Source organism: Drosophila bipectinata, chromosome 2L, assembly GCF_030179905.1.
Source record: "Drosophila bipectinata strain 14024-0381.07 chromosome 2L, DbipHiC1v2, whole genome shotgun sequence".
Classification (NCBI taxonomy): Eukaryota; Metazoa; Arthropoda; class Insecta; order Diptera; family Drosophilidae; genus Drosophila; species Drosophila bipectinata.
The window spans coordinates 22220479-22236397 of NC_091736.1; the positions used below are offsets into that span (position 1 = coordinate 22220479).

The 15919-nt window shown below is 35.4% G+C and overlaps 2 protein-coding genes across 5 annotated transcripts in view; one reads left to right on the top strand and one right to left on the bottom strand.

Moving 5' to 3' along the window:
* Positions 1–5683: 5683 nt before the first annotated feature.
* lace (serine palmitoyltransferase long chain base subunit) lies at positions 5684–13414 on the bottom strand. The gene is made up of 4 exons (XM_043213808.2): positions 13067–13414; positions 6884–7993; positions 6560–6822; positions 5684–6501 (listed from the first exon to the last, which is right to left on the bottom strand). Exons 1-4 carry the CDS (start codon positions 13286–13288, stop codon positions 6285–6287), a joined length of 1812 nt encoding a protein of 603 aa, XP_043069743.1. The 5' UTR covers positions 13289–13414; the 3' UTR covers positions 5684–6284.
* A 1788-nt stretch (positions 13415–15202) lies between these two features.
* The window catches only part of LOC108119317 (serine-rich adhesin for platelets), a 37986-nt gene continuing 37269 nt past the window's right edge, over positions 15203–15919 (top strand). For 2 of the 4 annotated variants that reach the window (XR_011442128.1, XM_043213830.2), the window contains exon 1: positions 15206–15724. The gene's annotated coding sequence lies outside the window, so the exon portion shown is untranslated. Of the gene's footprint in view, positions 15725–15919 lie in introns of all 4 variants that reach the window. The other 2 variants (XM_043213828.2, XM_043213829.2) reach the window with 2 other exon arrangements.

Sequence of the window (15919 nt, forward strand, 5' to 3'; positions counted from 1 at the left end):
AAACCGGGGTCTTCGTGGCCTCGTCAGTTCTTGTTGGCCACTCCGCTCCGCTTTCTTCGCCTTATTCGATTGGGCTCTGTTTAAGCATCCTAAATTGCCCAGACTGGCTCCTGACTGGTAATTAAATTAATAACCAAATTACGCATACGCCACGTGTCACGCCGTTTCCCATTAAAATTCAAAGCACTTCCTGATGCTCGTTTTTAATCAATTTCAGCGTGCCCAACTCATGTCATTAAAATAAATTCTTCCTGCTGCGATTATGGAAAGATCTGAGTGGAATGAACTGAGAGTTATTCGAAGAGTACTATTTTGAATGCCAATCTTTCCTTAAATTAAGTAACATTGTCAATAAGTGAATTGTCGTAAATTATTTAACTAAGGTTAGTTGATTACGTATCACTTTCAGTATCACTGTCGAAGTATCAGAAATATTTTTAAAAAATATATCACTTTCAGTATTCTGAATAGAACATGTAGCTTACTACCAACTCGGAGTTGGTAAAAATATATATATCCATTCCAAGGGAATTGATTTTAATGATTTAGCATACAAAGTTTTAAGAAACGTTCCAAAATACCACTGAAAATCGAAATTGAAGCTAGATTGAGACTTTGCCACATCTCATTTCCCTAATTGACATTGTAAACACACCAAGAGTAGCAGCTCTGGAGCCGGTCAACTGCTAGCATAGTATTTTAGAGAATTTAGCCCTAACCATTCCCACACATCGTCTGGAAAAACCAATAACCATAAATGTTAACACGACTCGTCGGCCCACAAAATAGAGAAATTAATGACGCAAAACAAAGACGAGGGCCAGGACATTAGACATATGCCGGTGACAGGTGCTAAGGTGTCTCTCTCTACAAATTATTCTCTCTACAAACTGTGGTCGGCCCTGCCGAGAGAAAATTTGGCAGCAAATTTAATTTGCGGTTTTCTAACCACGCAAAATTAGAACCTACCGGCACCCGTTTCATTTTTCTTGTGAAAATCTCGGTAAATTCCTTTATTAAATCAGGCTTATTTCTACGAACTGCTGTGTGTTTGATTGATTGATAGGCATCGAACCGAACGAATTTAAGGGGACGTCAAGTGAGTGAAAAAATATATCTTTGAGAGTAAGGAGCACCAACAAAAGTCAAACTTCGTCTCATTGCAAACCTTTTAGAGGGGTTTGCCGAGGTAGGCGAATGACTGATTGTCCTCGGCCTTCGTCTATTGGGGAGCAATCCCTCTCTTCCTTTCAAATCTTATTTTATCCATAACTGAGCATCCTGGCGACACGTTTGCCAATGAAAAATCGTTTCTTCTTCGCCCCGCCACCAATTCGTACTATAAAACATGTGCTTAAGTAATAGCATAGGAAGTGAAGGGTTTCCGGGTGAAGGACTGCGTTCCGTGTCGTGTAACAGATTGCCAGATTGCCAATCCACTCTGGAAAACGAGGTTAAGATTAATTTGTTTGCACTTTGATGGGTAATGGTTTATATTAGATGGTTGATGACGAATAGCTTTTCTGATGGCTGGGTACTTGGATAATAAAAAACAACCAGTAGACTATACATATGCAGATGCATTATATCTAAACATTTTTAATGCTGTTAATAGTAATATACCATAGTAGACAAAAAAATTGGTATGATTTTTATGCAATTGTGGTAAAAGTTTCATTTTAAGTAGAACAAAACAACACCCATTGTACTGCGGCTTGATAGTGGAGGTATGTAAGTGTGTTATAAAAGTCTACTATGGTACGATGAGAGATAAAGATTTGCATTACAATTTCACGTAATTTTTTTTACGAAATGATTCTGGTTAACTGGAATGCCAGGTTGCATTGACTTGTTTGCGAAAAGAGTCATAACTTGAACAATTTTCATAATTCCTTTATGAAATTGGTCTCGTTTTATTCAGTATTCATGAGACAGCATTAAGATGTGTAATAAATGACAGAATTGTTTTAAGTTGTACTGAAAAAATGACGTCAAAATCCGACACAAATAAAACGCAAAACTTTCAGTTTCGCGTGGAAACATTTCATCCTTTTTGTTTGAAAAAAATTGAAGATTATTTATTATTAAGCAATTCAAAAACGCCATAAACTAAAATGTTTTAGTTTAATCGTTAAAAATTACGCGTTTCAAATTTGTTTAAAATTTGACGCAAATTTTTAAACACAAAAAAGTCACAAACAAATTATTTTTTATAAATTTATTAGGGGTTTTACAAATACTTCAATTACGTGTTTTTGCAATATACGACCTGATAGACAATTCCTACTATGTCAATTTAAAAGATCAAAATCACTGTTGCACTGGTTATTCACCTATATGTCCTTGCATTTTTATCCTTTTTTTAATACTAAAACCTTTGCAGCGACTCTAAAAGTCTGCACGTAACTCAAGCGCTAACATTGGAGTCGAGCTTACTCAATCGCTAACATAAGCTTACAAATAATATTCGGCCATGGATTTTGCTTCATTGCATGAATTCTAATAATGGGTTTGATACAATAAAAACAATAATGGGGTTTGATACAAAAATTTTCTAAAGGATCGATCAAAAATGTGTATATTATATGTGTATCCAATATACCCATGTATATTTACTTACAATATAAATCACTACTTTAGAGAGTATATAAGCTCCAGTTCTACCAGAGGTCAAATTTCCATAAGTAAATTTTTATTACTCGTAGAGTATAATGGTATATTGTATTCGTGTAAATGTATGTAACATAGAGAAGTAATCATCTCCGACCCCATAAAGTAAATCGATTTATATAGAGATTAAAATAAAGAATATATGTACATATAAGGGATGTCAATATAGCCATGTCCGTATGAACGCGTTGTTTATAAGATACAGGAAGCGTAGGTCAAGTTTGTTTCAAATTTTTGCCACGCCCCTCCCGCCCCAACAAATTGAATATTTGAAAGGTATTTTTTTAAAAACTTTAGACGCCTATCTATTTTATGGTTAACTTATATCTAAAAAACAAAATGCAATTCAACAAAAAGACAGTTTTATATAAATTCCCATGCAAACGAGTTAACATTTTTAACGCGTAAAGATCAGGATGTCATCCTAACATAAAGACCAATAAATTTATTCACAAGCATAAAACTTTTATCATACAAAAATTTAAGGAATATGTTTTACCAGCCCAATAGTTGTCACGGCCTTTTGCCATTTGGGCTAATCAGTCTCCTTTTAATAGCCATCAAATCGAATCTGATCGCTTTCATTGTCTGATTTGCCTAATAAAAACACAAGCCTCAGACGAAAAGCTATGACAAATATTAAACAAAATGCATATTTATGATAACAAACACACTCTCAGACACACTTGTTGACCACACACAGAAACAGGCTGAAACCTCCAGATATGGTTTAGCTGTTGTTGTAGGCACTTCCGCAGTACTCTGGTAAAATGCCAGTAAAAACTTTATACGCACGTAGTCAATTACTCATACCAACTTGTCTGGGAAAATTCATCACCGCTCCGACACTCACTCCGACAGACACCCAACCCATTCATTCCACTTGTCCGTCTGTTCATGTAAGATAGGCAGATATTTCCCATTTTGACAGCTCGGAAATGTGAACAATCTTTGGCAAAAATATTAAACCCGTTAAAGGTGACACGACAGGGTAATTTTATGTTATGTGCAAACCAATATAAAATTTATACCAGAATTGATATATGTATGTAGAATCCATTTATACAGAAACTTGTCTAAATACTATTTCCAAAAGGATTGCCCTGATTTGAACATGATGAAACATGATGAATTAATACAAAAGACATAAATTTGTAAAACTCTAGTATTATAGGTTTTTAAAATTGTCAACATCCAATCTCTAATATAAAGATTTTGGGAAAAATAAGACCGGACGGATGTGGTCGAGTTTCCCAGCTATATGATCAATTAAAAAAAATCACCTCTTGATGCGGTAAAATAATCACGCCCAAAATATCAAAAACCCCTTTTTGTGTTGAAAAAAAGCAATATAGTTATATAAAACTACACATTAAAAACTGTAGATGGACTGCCGACCACGTTGACAAAAATTCTTCCACAGGAAAATGTTTGGGGAAAAATCATATTAGCACAAAAAGATCCTACACAATCGGAGATTTCAACTTTGGATGAGTATTTCAAGGATATGGTAACTGCTAGATGTCATTTTTTAATTTTAGGTGGTACAAATACATTTCAAAAACGATAGGTACTAAAAACAATGATTGTCGCATTGGTGATTGTCATGGGTGATGGAACCTTTGTTTGTTCTGCACTTTGGTTCAGGGGAGCTTAAAATTGAAAATATGCGTGGAGAAAAAATTGGAAATTGTCGGAAAAATGGCCGACTTGGAATAAATTTGTTTTCCATTTCTATAGATATACTAGCCAACCCCGGCAATCGTTGTTTTTCTCCTTTTTGTCTTTTAAAAGGGTCTAGTTGTTTTCTTTTTTCATTTATTTTTGTGAATATATATTGTGTTGGAAAAAATTAAAGATTATACACATGACACATATAGTTTTCCATGGTGTTTCCAAGCATGGTGTTTTAAAATCTAAGCCACATACAGATAATTTTTGGACTTCTGACATATCGTCATGGCATTTCTGACTATAGATCAGTTGTCGGCAGGGCCCTATTCCAGGGGCATATGACACAAATATAAATATACTTTACGTTGCTCTCACAGCCTTTTTACTGTTATTCATTTTGGAGGAGTATAATTAAATTAATTATTAAATACCGCTCTTAACACTTAAGGCGTATGAAAAATAGACGTTGTCCGATTCTCAGCCCTAACGGATATGTACACAAAATTCAAAGAAAATCGGTCGAGCCATTTCGGAGGAGTTGAGTGTCTGATCAAGAATATACATATATACTTTATGGAGTGGAAGATGATTGCTGCTCTATGTTACATACATTCACTCGACTACAAAATACACTTTTACCCTACGAGTCCCGGGTACTTTTTAGGTTATATCGGGTATATCCATGTTTGTGACGAAAAGAAGCCATATAGGTATGTAAAACTACACATTTAAGACTATTATTATTCGGCACGTGAAAGAAAAAATAAGAAAAATAAACACCTAATTAATTCCACTAGCTAAATGGAATATTGCACTGAACCCGCCAGTTTCGTGCAATATACTTTAAAAAAAAAGTTCCTTAAATGGCACTACTCAAATAATACATTTTAGGGACCTTTGGTGATATCACACCGACTTAGTGTTGACTTAGAACAGCTTCAACAACAGCTACGAACAAATGCTCCCGTACTTGTTTCTGCACAATTTTTCTATACCCATCACCATGGTAGAAATGGAGGAAACACTCCTTAGAACAATCCCCATCAACCTGCGTTAAACCTCTTGCCCTCTTGCCCCCAAACCTCACCCTCTACGAATCATCGAAAAAATATGGAGTATCGCTCAAAGTCAAAGGTTATAAGCGAAGATTTTCTTTCTTCATACAATTAATAGAAACTAATTATCCATCTATTAACAAAATAAAAAATACATTGCAAAATACTTGCAATTTATCTGCGATATTTAAAATAACATTTTGAAACTTTAAAAGTTGAAATAATTTGAACGATGAAAGTTTCAACTTGAAACATAACTAAGCATTTCAAATTTACACAACTAATACAGAAAGCAACAAATCTTTATTTCTTGATAGAAAATAAAACTATTAATACATAATCATTAGAATAATATATATGTTTATAAAAATGACTTGGCCCTAGCCATAGTTTTATTATTCTTTTTATTTCGGGCTGTGTGGAGTTGACAAATTTACGGTTTAAAATTATTTTGCTGCCAAACGAAACGTTTAATTTAGCTTAGCACTTAAATGTTAAAAGCGAGGTGTTCGATAACCAGACTTTCTTAATACCTTTCGTATTATATTTCACAAATAAAAAATACTAAAAGAAACATTGCAGACCATTTCAGAAGGCATTTGAAATTTACACTAACTTGACAACTATGTAAAGGTAAAACTAAATAATTATTATTAGTTTGGTGTTAAAGCTCTATGTTCTGCTTTATATTTTTCAAGCTGTTGCTTAATATAAACCTATTTCAAAGCCTTCTCATGAGTCCAAAATATGCAAATCCCACCCACCTATTTGATATATATATTTGATTCACCGGTTTCTGGACATTGTTTTACTTTGGGTCTAACAATCTAACAGCCACATTCTTTAATGCAAAATGTGTGTAAGTTGAAAGATTGGTTGAAGTCTTTAGTATACAATTGGATTCGCATCCCGAGGTTTTCGTGAATACTTAAGACCAAGGTCATCCCCTATTTCGTCGATCACCTCCAGTGCATAATCCAGTTGCTCTTTGGTATGGGCAGCCGAAAGGCAGAAACGAATTCGACCCTCCATTATAGGAGTGGCTGGGAATCCAGCTCCCACCACAGCAATGTGCCGGGTGGTCAAGGTGCGAACCACAGCTCTGGAAATATAACCAATAAAATTAGTAAAATATTGCAAACAAAATAAAGAAAAATTACCCAATTTTCGAAAAGAGGTAGACCAACATTGGAACCACTGGTGAGTCCTCGTGCCCATACGTTATCACTCCTAGCTGTGCTAGACGTCGGCGAAAGTAGCGTGTGTTCCTGGCCAGCTGCATTATCTTCTTTCGACCAGTGTCAGTTCCATCTTCGCCCATAATCGTTTTCATGGAAGTCAAAATCTGCTGAGCAATAGGAGGCGAAATAGAACCGGCATAGCAGTGAGCGTGGCTATTGGTGCGAAGGAAATCAATAAGTTTCTGACAAAAAGAAAAATCAAAATGAATAGGCACATATAAAACGGGAAGAGATAGCTTTTACCTTTGATCCCGCTAAATATCCTCCAGCACTTCCGAAACTCTTAGTAAAAGTTCCCATTAAAATGTCCACCTCCTTGGGGTTCACATTAAAGTAGTCAGTAACTCCTCGACCATGGGAACCCATCGCCCCGACGCTGTGTGCTTCATCCAAATACAAATAGGCTTTGTATTTTTTCTTTAAGGCAATTACTTCGGGCAGCCGGACAATGGATCCCTCCATGCTAAAAATTCCCTCCACAACAATCATTATTTTATTCCACGGCATGCCGCCTCTTTTGGGATTTCCATAGCAAATACCCTCGCGAAGAACTCGCTCTAGGTCCCGCATGTTGTTGTGCTTGAAAACCTTGATTGTAGCACCGGAAAGGCGTAGGCCCAGAATGATTGAGGCATGGTTTTTTTCGTCACTGACCACCATACAATTAGGACCCAGAAGCGAGGGTAGATTAAGAGCATTAGTAGCGAATCCCATGCCAAAGACAATAGCATCTTCCACACCAAAATACCGAGCAGTTAGTCTCTCCAACTCATGAAGCTGTTCATTGTCGCCCAGCTCACAGCGAGAACTGCAGTAAGCCAATCCGTCGCTTTTGGCCCTTTCCTCCGATTCATCTGCGCATCGTCCGGTGGCAGCTGCAAAGCCCAAATAGTTGTAAGAACCTAGATTCAAACACCGTGTCTCTGTTCCGGTGAACTTGAAACTCCAGCCGTAGTCGTCGGTGACACGATCTTTTAGGGTAAGCTCATCACCTGGAACGCTGCATATCGGTCGATTCCAACAATCCTTCACTCGGCGATATACATATCTTGAGTAGAAGCTCTCGAACGCATCATACAATGCCACATAGCCTTCTCTGTTCTTCTCAGTGGCCACTTTGGGTACAAACAACAGTTGGTTAATATAGCCCAGGATCATCAGCAAGTAAAATCCTAAGTATGTAAGGCAGGCCGTGTGCAGAGGGACTTCTTCGAAGGAAGTCTTCTGATAGTGCTCAAGTTCGGGCGATAGTTTTCCCTCGGCCTGATTTGGCTTACTCTCCTCCGAATTCCCAAAGATTGCTCCATTAAATATAGTTTTCTTATCTGGATGATAGTTAGTCGAAGTTGGACTCTGGAAAAGACGAAATAGTTAAAAAAGTCGAAATAAATATTAATGTACGTATGTACGATGTACGTATTTCGATATTTAAATGGTTAAATACCTTTAATCTTAGCTAAGATAGTAATGGCGCCCAAGCTTTTACCCTTGAAGCCCGAAAATTACCCCTTCTCCTAACACCTACTTCGTCTTATACTTCGTATTCTCGTAAAATATCGATCGCTGTCAGTACAATCGCGCAAATTACTTCGTCATTCTTGGCGTTCATTAAACAATTGACGTTAAACTAACCGATCTACATTTGTACATATATGTACCTGCCACCAATATTGCACATACATTGCACAATAAATTGTACATGCTTATATAGACCCCCACTAGAAGCAATAAAAAAATCACTTGGCATCTTTCTTGGCATTCATCAACCAATTGACGTTAAGGGGAGGGTAAGGTATTAAATTTTTTTTTTTTCATTTTTTTTTTATTTTTTAAATTGAATGCATAATATCTGAAGAATATTGTGTCAAAATTTCAAGTCAATTAAAGTAAAATTGACGAAGTTATTAGTTATTGACGAAGTTGCTTGCAAACGTTTTACACTGGATTTTTTTTGTTTAAAACTTTAAAGCGTTATTCCCACAACTCACGTTTTCAAAGTCGGTGCCCCTCATAACTTCAAAACTACTGCACCGATCCTTTTGAAATTTTTAACACTATTTCTGTACATATTTTACGAGGTAACGCTGTCGAGTTTTTTTTTTTATACCCTTGCAGAGGGTATTATAATTTTGGTCAAAAGTGTGCAACGCAGTGAAGGAGACATCTCCGACCCTATAAAGTATATATATTCTTGATCAGGATCACCTCCTGAGTTGATATGAGCATGTCCGTCTGTCCGTCTGTCCGTCTGTCCGTCTGTCTGTCTGTTTCTACGCGAACTAGTCTCTCAGTTTTAAAGCTATCGTCTTGAAACTTTGCACACACCCTTCTTTCCTTTGCACGCAGTATATAAGTCGGAACGGCCCGGATCGGCCGACTATATCCTATAGCTGCCATATAACTGATTGATCGGAAATGGTATAACTTTTGTGTTTTTAGAGTTAGAGAGTTCCAATTTGACATGAGAGCTATTTTTGGCAAAACATTACGTCATGCCAAATTTCATAAGGATCGGCCGACTATATCCTATAGCTGCCATATAACTGAACGATCGGAAATGACCCAACTTTCGTGTTTTTGAAGATAGAAAGCTGGAACTTGGTACAGATTATATTTTTGGTCAGTTAATCCGATCTACGAAATTTCATTGGGATCGGCCGACTATATCCTATAGCTGCCATGTAACTGAACGATCGGAAATGGTATTTGGTAGGAATATCAACTTTCGTATTTTTGAAGATAGAAGCTTGGAACTTTTTTTTAGATTTTTCATTGTAATTAATTGGTTTTATTATGATGTAATCATAAGGATCGGCCAACTATATCCGATGTTTGCGATATATATCCGGTTTTAACTGCAAGGGTATATAAACTTCGGCTCCGCCCGAAGTTAGCTTTCCTTTCTTGTTTGTTCATAATTTTGATTTGGCAATGACAAATTACCCGATTTTTTCCCAAAAAATTGAGTTTTTCACTTCAAAGTCTTCGAAAAAATTAAGAAATTGCAATTTTCAAAAAACCTTTACAGCGTTACCTGGGGCAAACTATTATCTAACGAATGAATTTTCATTTTTTAATTACAAATGATCCAGCACCGAGTTATGAGGGGCACCGCAATTCAACTTTTTTTGGCGACACGTCCGGACAATTGCTACCATTGCCATATTTTTAAATATTTTTTTGTGAAAATTTGATAAAACATTCTTCTAATGTCATACTTTAATATACCGTTGGTTGAATAAATAAATTTTAACTGTGTCGTCAGGAAAAAAATCACAAAAACATGGCTTTTTTCGCATGATTTGACCTTACCCTCCCCTTAAACTAACCGATCTACATTTGTACATATACACAAATGTACATACATACATGCCATCAAGTCGGCCGATCGTTATGAAATTTGGTAGGTCGAATTAACAAAAATATAATCTCTACGAAATTACAACTTTCTGTTTTCAAAAACACGAAAGATGTGTCATTTCCGATTGTTCAGTTATATAGAAGCTATAGGATGCAGTCGGCCGATCCTTATGAAATTTGGCAAGTCTACTATGGGCAAAAAGTCCCGAATTGCGGCATTTTTACATGATGTTGCATGAAACTTCTACATTGGCCAAAAAATTGAAAACAGGTGACACTTCTCCTCTACTGCAAAAAGCATTAAACAGAGAAAATATAGCTGTTATGATGAACTAGTTTAGGCCGAAAGAGATAACACCAATAAGTCCTGAAAATGCTTTAGCCTTTTTAATTGCAAACAATTTAACAAAAAGGCAAAATATTAATATAAAAGCAATGAGTGAGCTCCATGGATGCAATATTTATCTCTCTTATTCGGAAGTTACAAAAATGAAATTAAAATGGAGTAACTAAATAAAATAACTTTGAATCTAAAGTTGAAATATCGCTGCACAATTTATTACATCATTCTGCTGACCACATATTTGAAATGCAGAAAGACGTAATTGCTCATTCGCAAGCAACGGATTGGCTCAACAGGACAAAGTATATAAGCCTGTTGGATTAGACCAGTCACGATCGGTCAGATTTTGCCGACACCTTAAAATGGAATTCCATTAAAATGAAATGGAGGAAAACAATTGAACTTTTAAAAAATGAAAAAACCAACTTGGACGAGCAAATAGAAAACCTTGATGAGCACACCTACACTTGCGGAAACCAAAAAATAATAGTGAAATATAAGGCACATTTGACTTTAATCGATGGCAAAGTTTTAAATGTATTAACTGCTACAAGATTAAATTATAACAAAAGCTACCAAGAGATGTCTTTTGAATCTCCTGATAATGAGCTTCCAACAACAGGGTCATGTCATGTGTAGACAACAATGTTAATGAATTCGAAATACTCGGGCTAGATTTCCTGGAGTTGGGGGAAGAGCTTTGCAAAGAATTAATTATTAACTGGGCATCAAGGTATGGAGTCACAAAACGTATTATTAGGCTGTAAATAATTTTATTTAATTTTTCAGGTATCAAAATAAACTTTATAATGCAAATTTAATTAAGAATATATATACTTTATAGGGTCGGAGATGCGTTGCACACTTTTGGACAAAATTGTAATACCCTCTGCAAGGGTATAAAAAAACGACATTAAAACGCAGAACCTATTTCCTCTATCTATTATCTAACTATTTCTAAACTAACTATTATCCATTTTAGCTATGGACAAACATAATTTGAAAATATATAATTTCCCTGAGTGAACCAACTCATAGATAGAGAGTGAGAGAAGAAAAAAATAGAAATAGGACAAAAAAATAGCGTAAAAATGGTAACCGCTAACTAAATGATGAGTTAGAATGCTATCGTACTCTCTCACTCCCACTCACTCAATTCGTTGTGTCTCTTGCACTCATTCATTCTATTCCATTTGAATGTATTCTACGAAGCCATAAAAGCTATAGAAACCAATTGCCTAACATGACACACTTCAAACCTCGCTAATAACTTGATTAGATATACATATGTATATACAACTACATATACATACATATAAACATACGAGTAAATAAAGTAAAGTACATACATAAATAAAAAAAAAATAAAAACATAAATTTTCTGTGGTGTGACCCAAAGGCGCTATAATTTTCGGAGATATCGAAAATTAACTTTATAATTATAATTTTAAAAATGTTATATTGAATATACATATGTATGTATGTATGTATATACATATATGACAAATATAGAACTTGTATACCCAAAATCATATACATATGCCTGTATGATTGTATACTCATGTGAATAGTCATGTTAAAAATCTCGGGTTTAACTATATATACATATGTATGTAATTATAATAGTGGCGAAAATAGTTTGTGTTTATGATTCGCCATCCGGCTAATTAAAAATAAATATAATTTAAAATAAAACTTAAAAAAAAATGTAAACAATGAAAAATTTGATTGAGTAAAAGGTAGGATAAAAGCATACGTATGCTTATGTAGCATACATCAAATGCTACATCGACCGATGATAGCGCGAGCGCTTGTAATGTAAAAAAGGTAAACATCGAAAACGAAAATCGTAATGTCAGCAGAAGTGCTTTTGGTTAACTATGAGGGCTCTTGGATGATTGCTTGTGAAAAAGAAACTTCAGTAAGTAATTGCTAATAAGGTGGTCACTTGATAGATATTGTTTTCAAAAACTAGACCAAAAAAATTGTAAGGAACCAAACTAAATAAAAATACATCACTTATAGAAATCGGTTGTTTTTTACCAAAGTTATTCCATGTTTACATACCGACATAAAAAATGGAACACCCATAATTATTTTTTTATACGAATTTTGTTCTTTTCAGTGTAGTGAGAAGGGTAGGCATTTGTATGATTCACCGGTGAGTCGCATTCTGTGAGGCTTTACGTAAAAGATTGGGCGAAACAATTTGATAAGACCGGGCCCGGCACGGCACGACAATATTATTACCAGTTCTCTGTTAATCGAATATTGTGGGTATATGTACATACATTGAGAAAGTGGAAGTTATAGTTTCGAGACAGGAGTGTCGTATACAATACCGATACTTAATTTCTGGTTAAAAAATTTTCTATGTGTTACATACATGTACATATATGTACAAAAAAAATATTTTTATGATTATATTCGGATTTAAAAAGACAATGTTAGCTTCAGAACATGCATAGGTTTATCACCTGCCGGCCTAAAAAAAATGCAAAAAAAACAGTGCAGCAGAACAGCTGTAAGATTGACCCAGAAAAGTAAGAAAATAGGCAAAAAACTCGCCGCAAAGCAAAAAAATAACTTCATCTCGCTCATATGCACAAAAACTCGCATAAATCAATGTTTTGGAGGCTGTAAGAGCGAGACAGGGACAAAGCACATTTTTTTGTGTCCAATTATTATTGTTACGGGAGCCTGGTATTTGGAGGTGTGCTCACCTTGGCTTCAGCTGCGGCCTTTACAGTACAACGTCGCGTGCGAATTTCAGTGTAGGCTGGTGCTGAGAATTTCTGTTGATTAAGAAGGATTTCCTTCTTTTCCGGCTCATCCAAGGCTTCTTTTCCTATCGCAGTTCCATTTGGGGGCAGCTTTCTATTCGCTCCAGTTGTGATGTCGCAGCTCTGCTCGAACACCGTTCCCACTCCGTCAAAGTTTCCCATTTTATGATAGTGCCTCCCACCTGTATTCCCAACAAGAGCGACCGTAGTTTTCTGCGATTCGCGATTAGGTTCCTACTCCTACGAAGTTTGTTGTAGTATTTTGCGGTTATCAGTAGGGCTTTTAGTAATATACCAATATATCGATTGTATCTTAGTATAAAATAATTCAAAATACGATATTTTTTGTATGTCAAATTACCGTCGCTTAGTCAGCATCAATGTGGAACAGCGGAACTGCAACACGGAAACTTAATTTTTTATTTTCAATATTAACTATTACTACCAACAAATTAAGATGAATAAAGTTTTGGATTTGTTAAAAATAAAAATACTCACAGTGAAATCTGCACACTTCAAATAGCTGCAAAATGGATTAAAAAATTTCGCCTATACTGATAAGAGATCTTATTCTTCTCCATTTGAAACATTCTTAAGGGCATATTTGGAAAATAATTACGAGCAAGTTCTAAAATAGAGAATAGAAGCAAAATTATACAAATTGCCTACGACTATTGCGAACATTTTATTAACAGTAGGTTATTGATATTTTTTTGATAAGATGGCCAATTCCTGAATCGGAACTAGTCCACAACAATTTCTTCCGAAACTAGTCCACAAGTTCCGATTTACAGAGCATTGCTCTCCACATTTAGCGTATGCACTGCACACAACGGAAAATTAACTGATAATTATTGATAATGAAAAATATTTTCATTTGTGAAAAAGTCTATTTAGACTAAAGTTTATTTTAGGACTTCAAATAGTTGACTTTTTTATATGCAAGTCGACTATATCGCTATATTATATCGGTTACATAGCTATATCGACTCGGCTGTTGATGCTGATTGATAATATAATATTGAGAAATTTTGACACGCTGACTCGCGCTTGACCACCAAACGGCCGATAACTTTCGTAATTTAAGAGATTTCGAGTAAAAAAAAGCCCCCTTAACCCTCTAGATTGAATAAATATATACATTCATGTAAATATATCGAGTAAAGTTGTCAGATTTTCTGTTTGTAGATTTGCAGCACCATCTGTCGGGAAAAAGTATAAATGGTTTTGGATTTGGAGCTGCTAAGCTAGAGTAAAAAAATAATCGTGTGACCATTTTTTGAAGGGATTTTATGTTTTTGTTATTATCATAAGTGTCCCATCTAACTTTAATTTAAAAAAAAAACCTCAATATGATAATTTGTTTAAAAAAAAAGAGCAATCGTATTTTCACAGTAGTAAGCGTTGCATTCCATATTTTTCCTGTTGGATGGGGCTTCTATTAGAAAATAATTAGTCAATTTCCAAATATGTACGACAATAGTGACAATAATACTTCGTTTTTTCATAAACTGAATGACGTATATCAAGAGCGAAAAATATAAAACAAAAAATGAACTCTAACTGGAGGCACAAGAATTATTACTTTTAACACGACAAACAAAACATTTGACTTTTAATACATTTTTACTAGCTGGTTTCGAGGAGTTGGCAACTCCAAATCGAACACACTCACAAACATGAATGGGGGAAAGCAAAAAAAAACAAGCGGCGACTGCCGTTCATGTAAGCGAGGTTCAAAAATAAGCAATGTCTATGAAACTGTTGAGAACGAGACGTTACAGTCGTCTCAGAGGCTATTTAGTAATACGAGAATGTTTGAAATACGGTCATTGGAGCATCTAACTAGTCATTAGATCTGACAATAGCACTGCCTAATCTGCATGGGATCGTTGGGAAAACTCCTAGGCTGATGCATGGCAGCCTTTTCTTAGCTAGGTCTTGAGATGGCCGGGACAGCCGTGGAATAACCAGTTTATTTGTTTTCATCGTTCTTTACTTTTACCGGATCGCTCACGAGCGCTCTTTTGGCCTCTCTTCTGGGACAAGACCAGTTTGCTACAAACCGGGCTCAGTTAGTTTTCGTTCGTTGTCATTGCCAGTTTGCAGTTTGCGGAGATCGCGCGGTCTTGGCCAATAGCTTGGCCAGTTAACCGTTAAGTTGATTGACTACACTTGTGTCTGTGCTGTGCCAGTGTATGTGCAATATAATGCTAAAATGCCCAGCTCTCCAGAAAAAGAGAATTTACTCGTGCTTATGTTTTTGGGGACTTCTTGAAAATCAAGTAAAGGTTTGGCTCATCAGCAAACCGAAGCAGTTTTCAGCAACCATTGAGGAAAAGAAAGAAAAATAAAAATAGTAGTTATTACTGAAAAAAAGAGCTGAGCTTAAAAAGTGTTTATTTGGACTAATACATATAATTCAATTTTTTGATGAACAAAGAAAAAAAAAGTGAAAAAAAAATAATAGTGGTGCAAAAGTTCGAAATATCGTTATTTATTCATCCGTGTATCTTTATGCATTCTTCACCATTATTCTTGGATGCTTATCTTTAACCAAGGAATGGTTTTCCCGAACCAATTACTTCATAGAAATATGTAAGATTTAAATTTCGTCATATTATATCACGTTTGCCATAAAATTAAAATAAAACTGAAGTGAAGAAATTTTGTATTGGTTTGGACGATCTTTTGCGTCACCTGATCCAAGGGCTGAAAAGCAACAACTGCCAAGAATATAAGAATAAGATTTGCGACGAGTCAAATCGCTTAGAAATTCGAAAGTTCATGCAA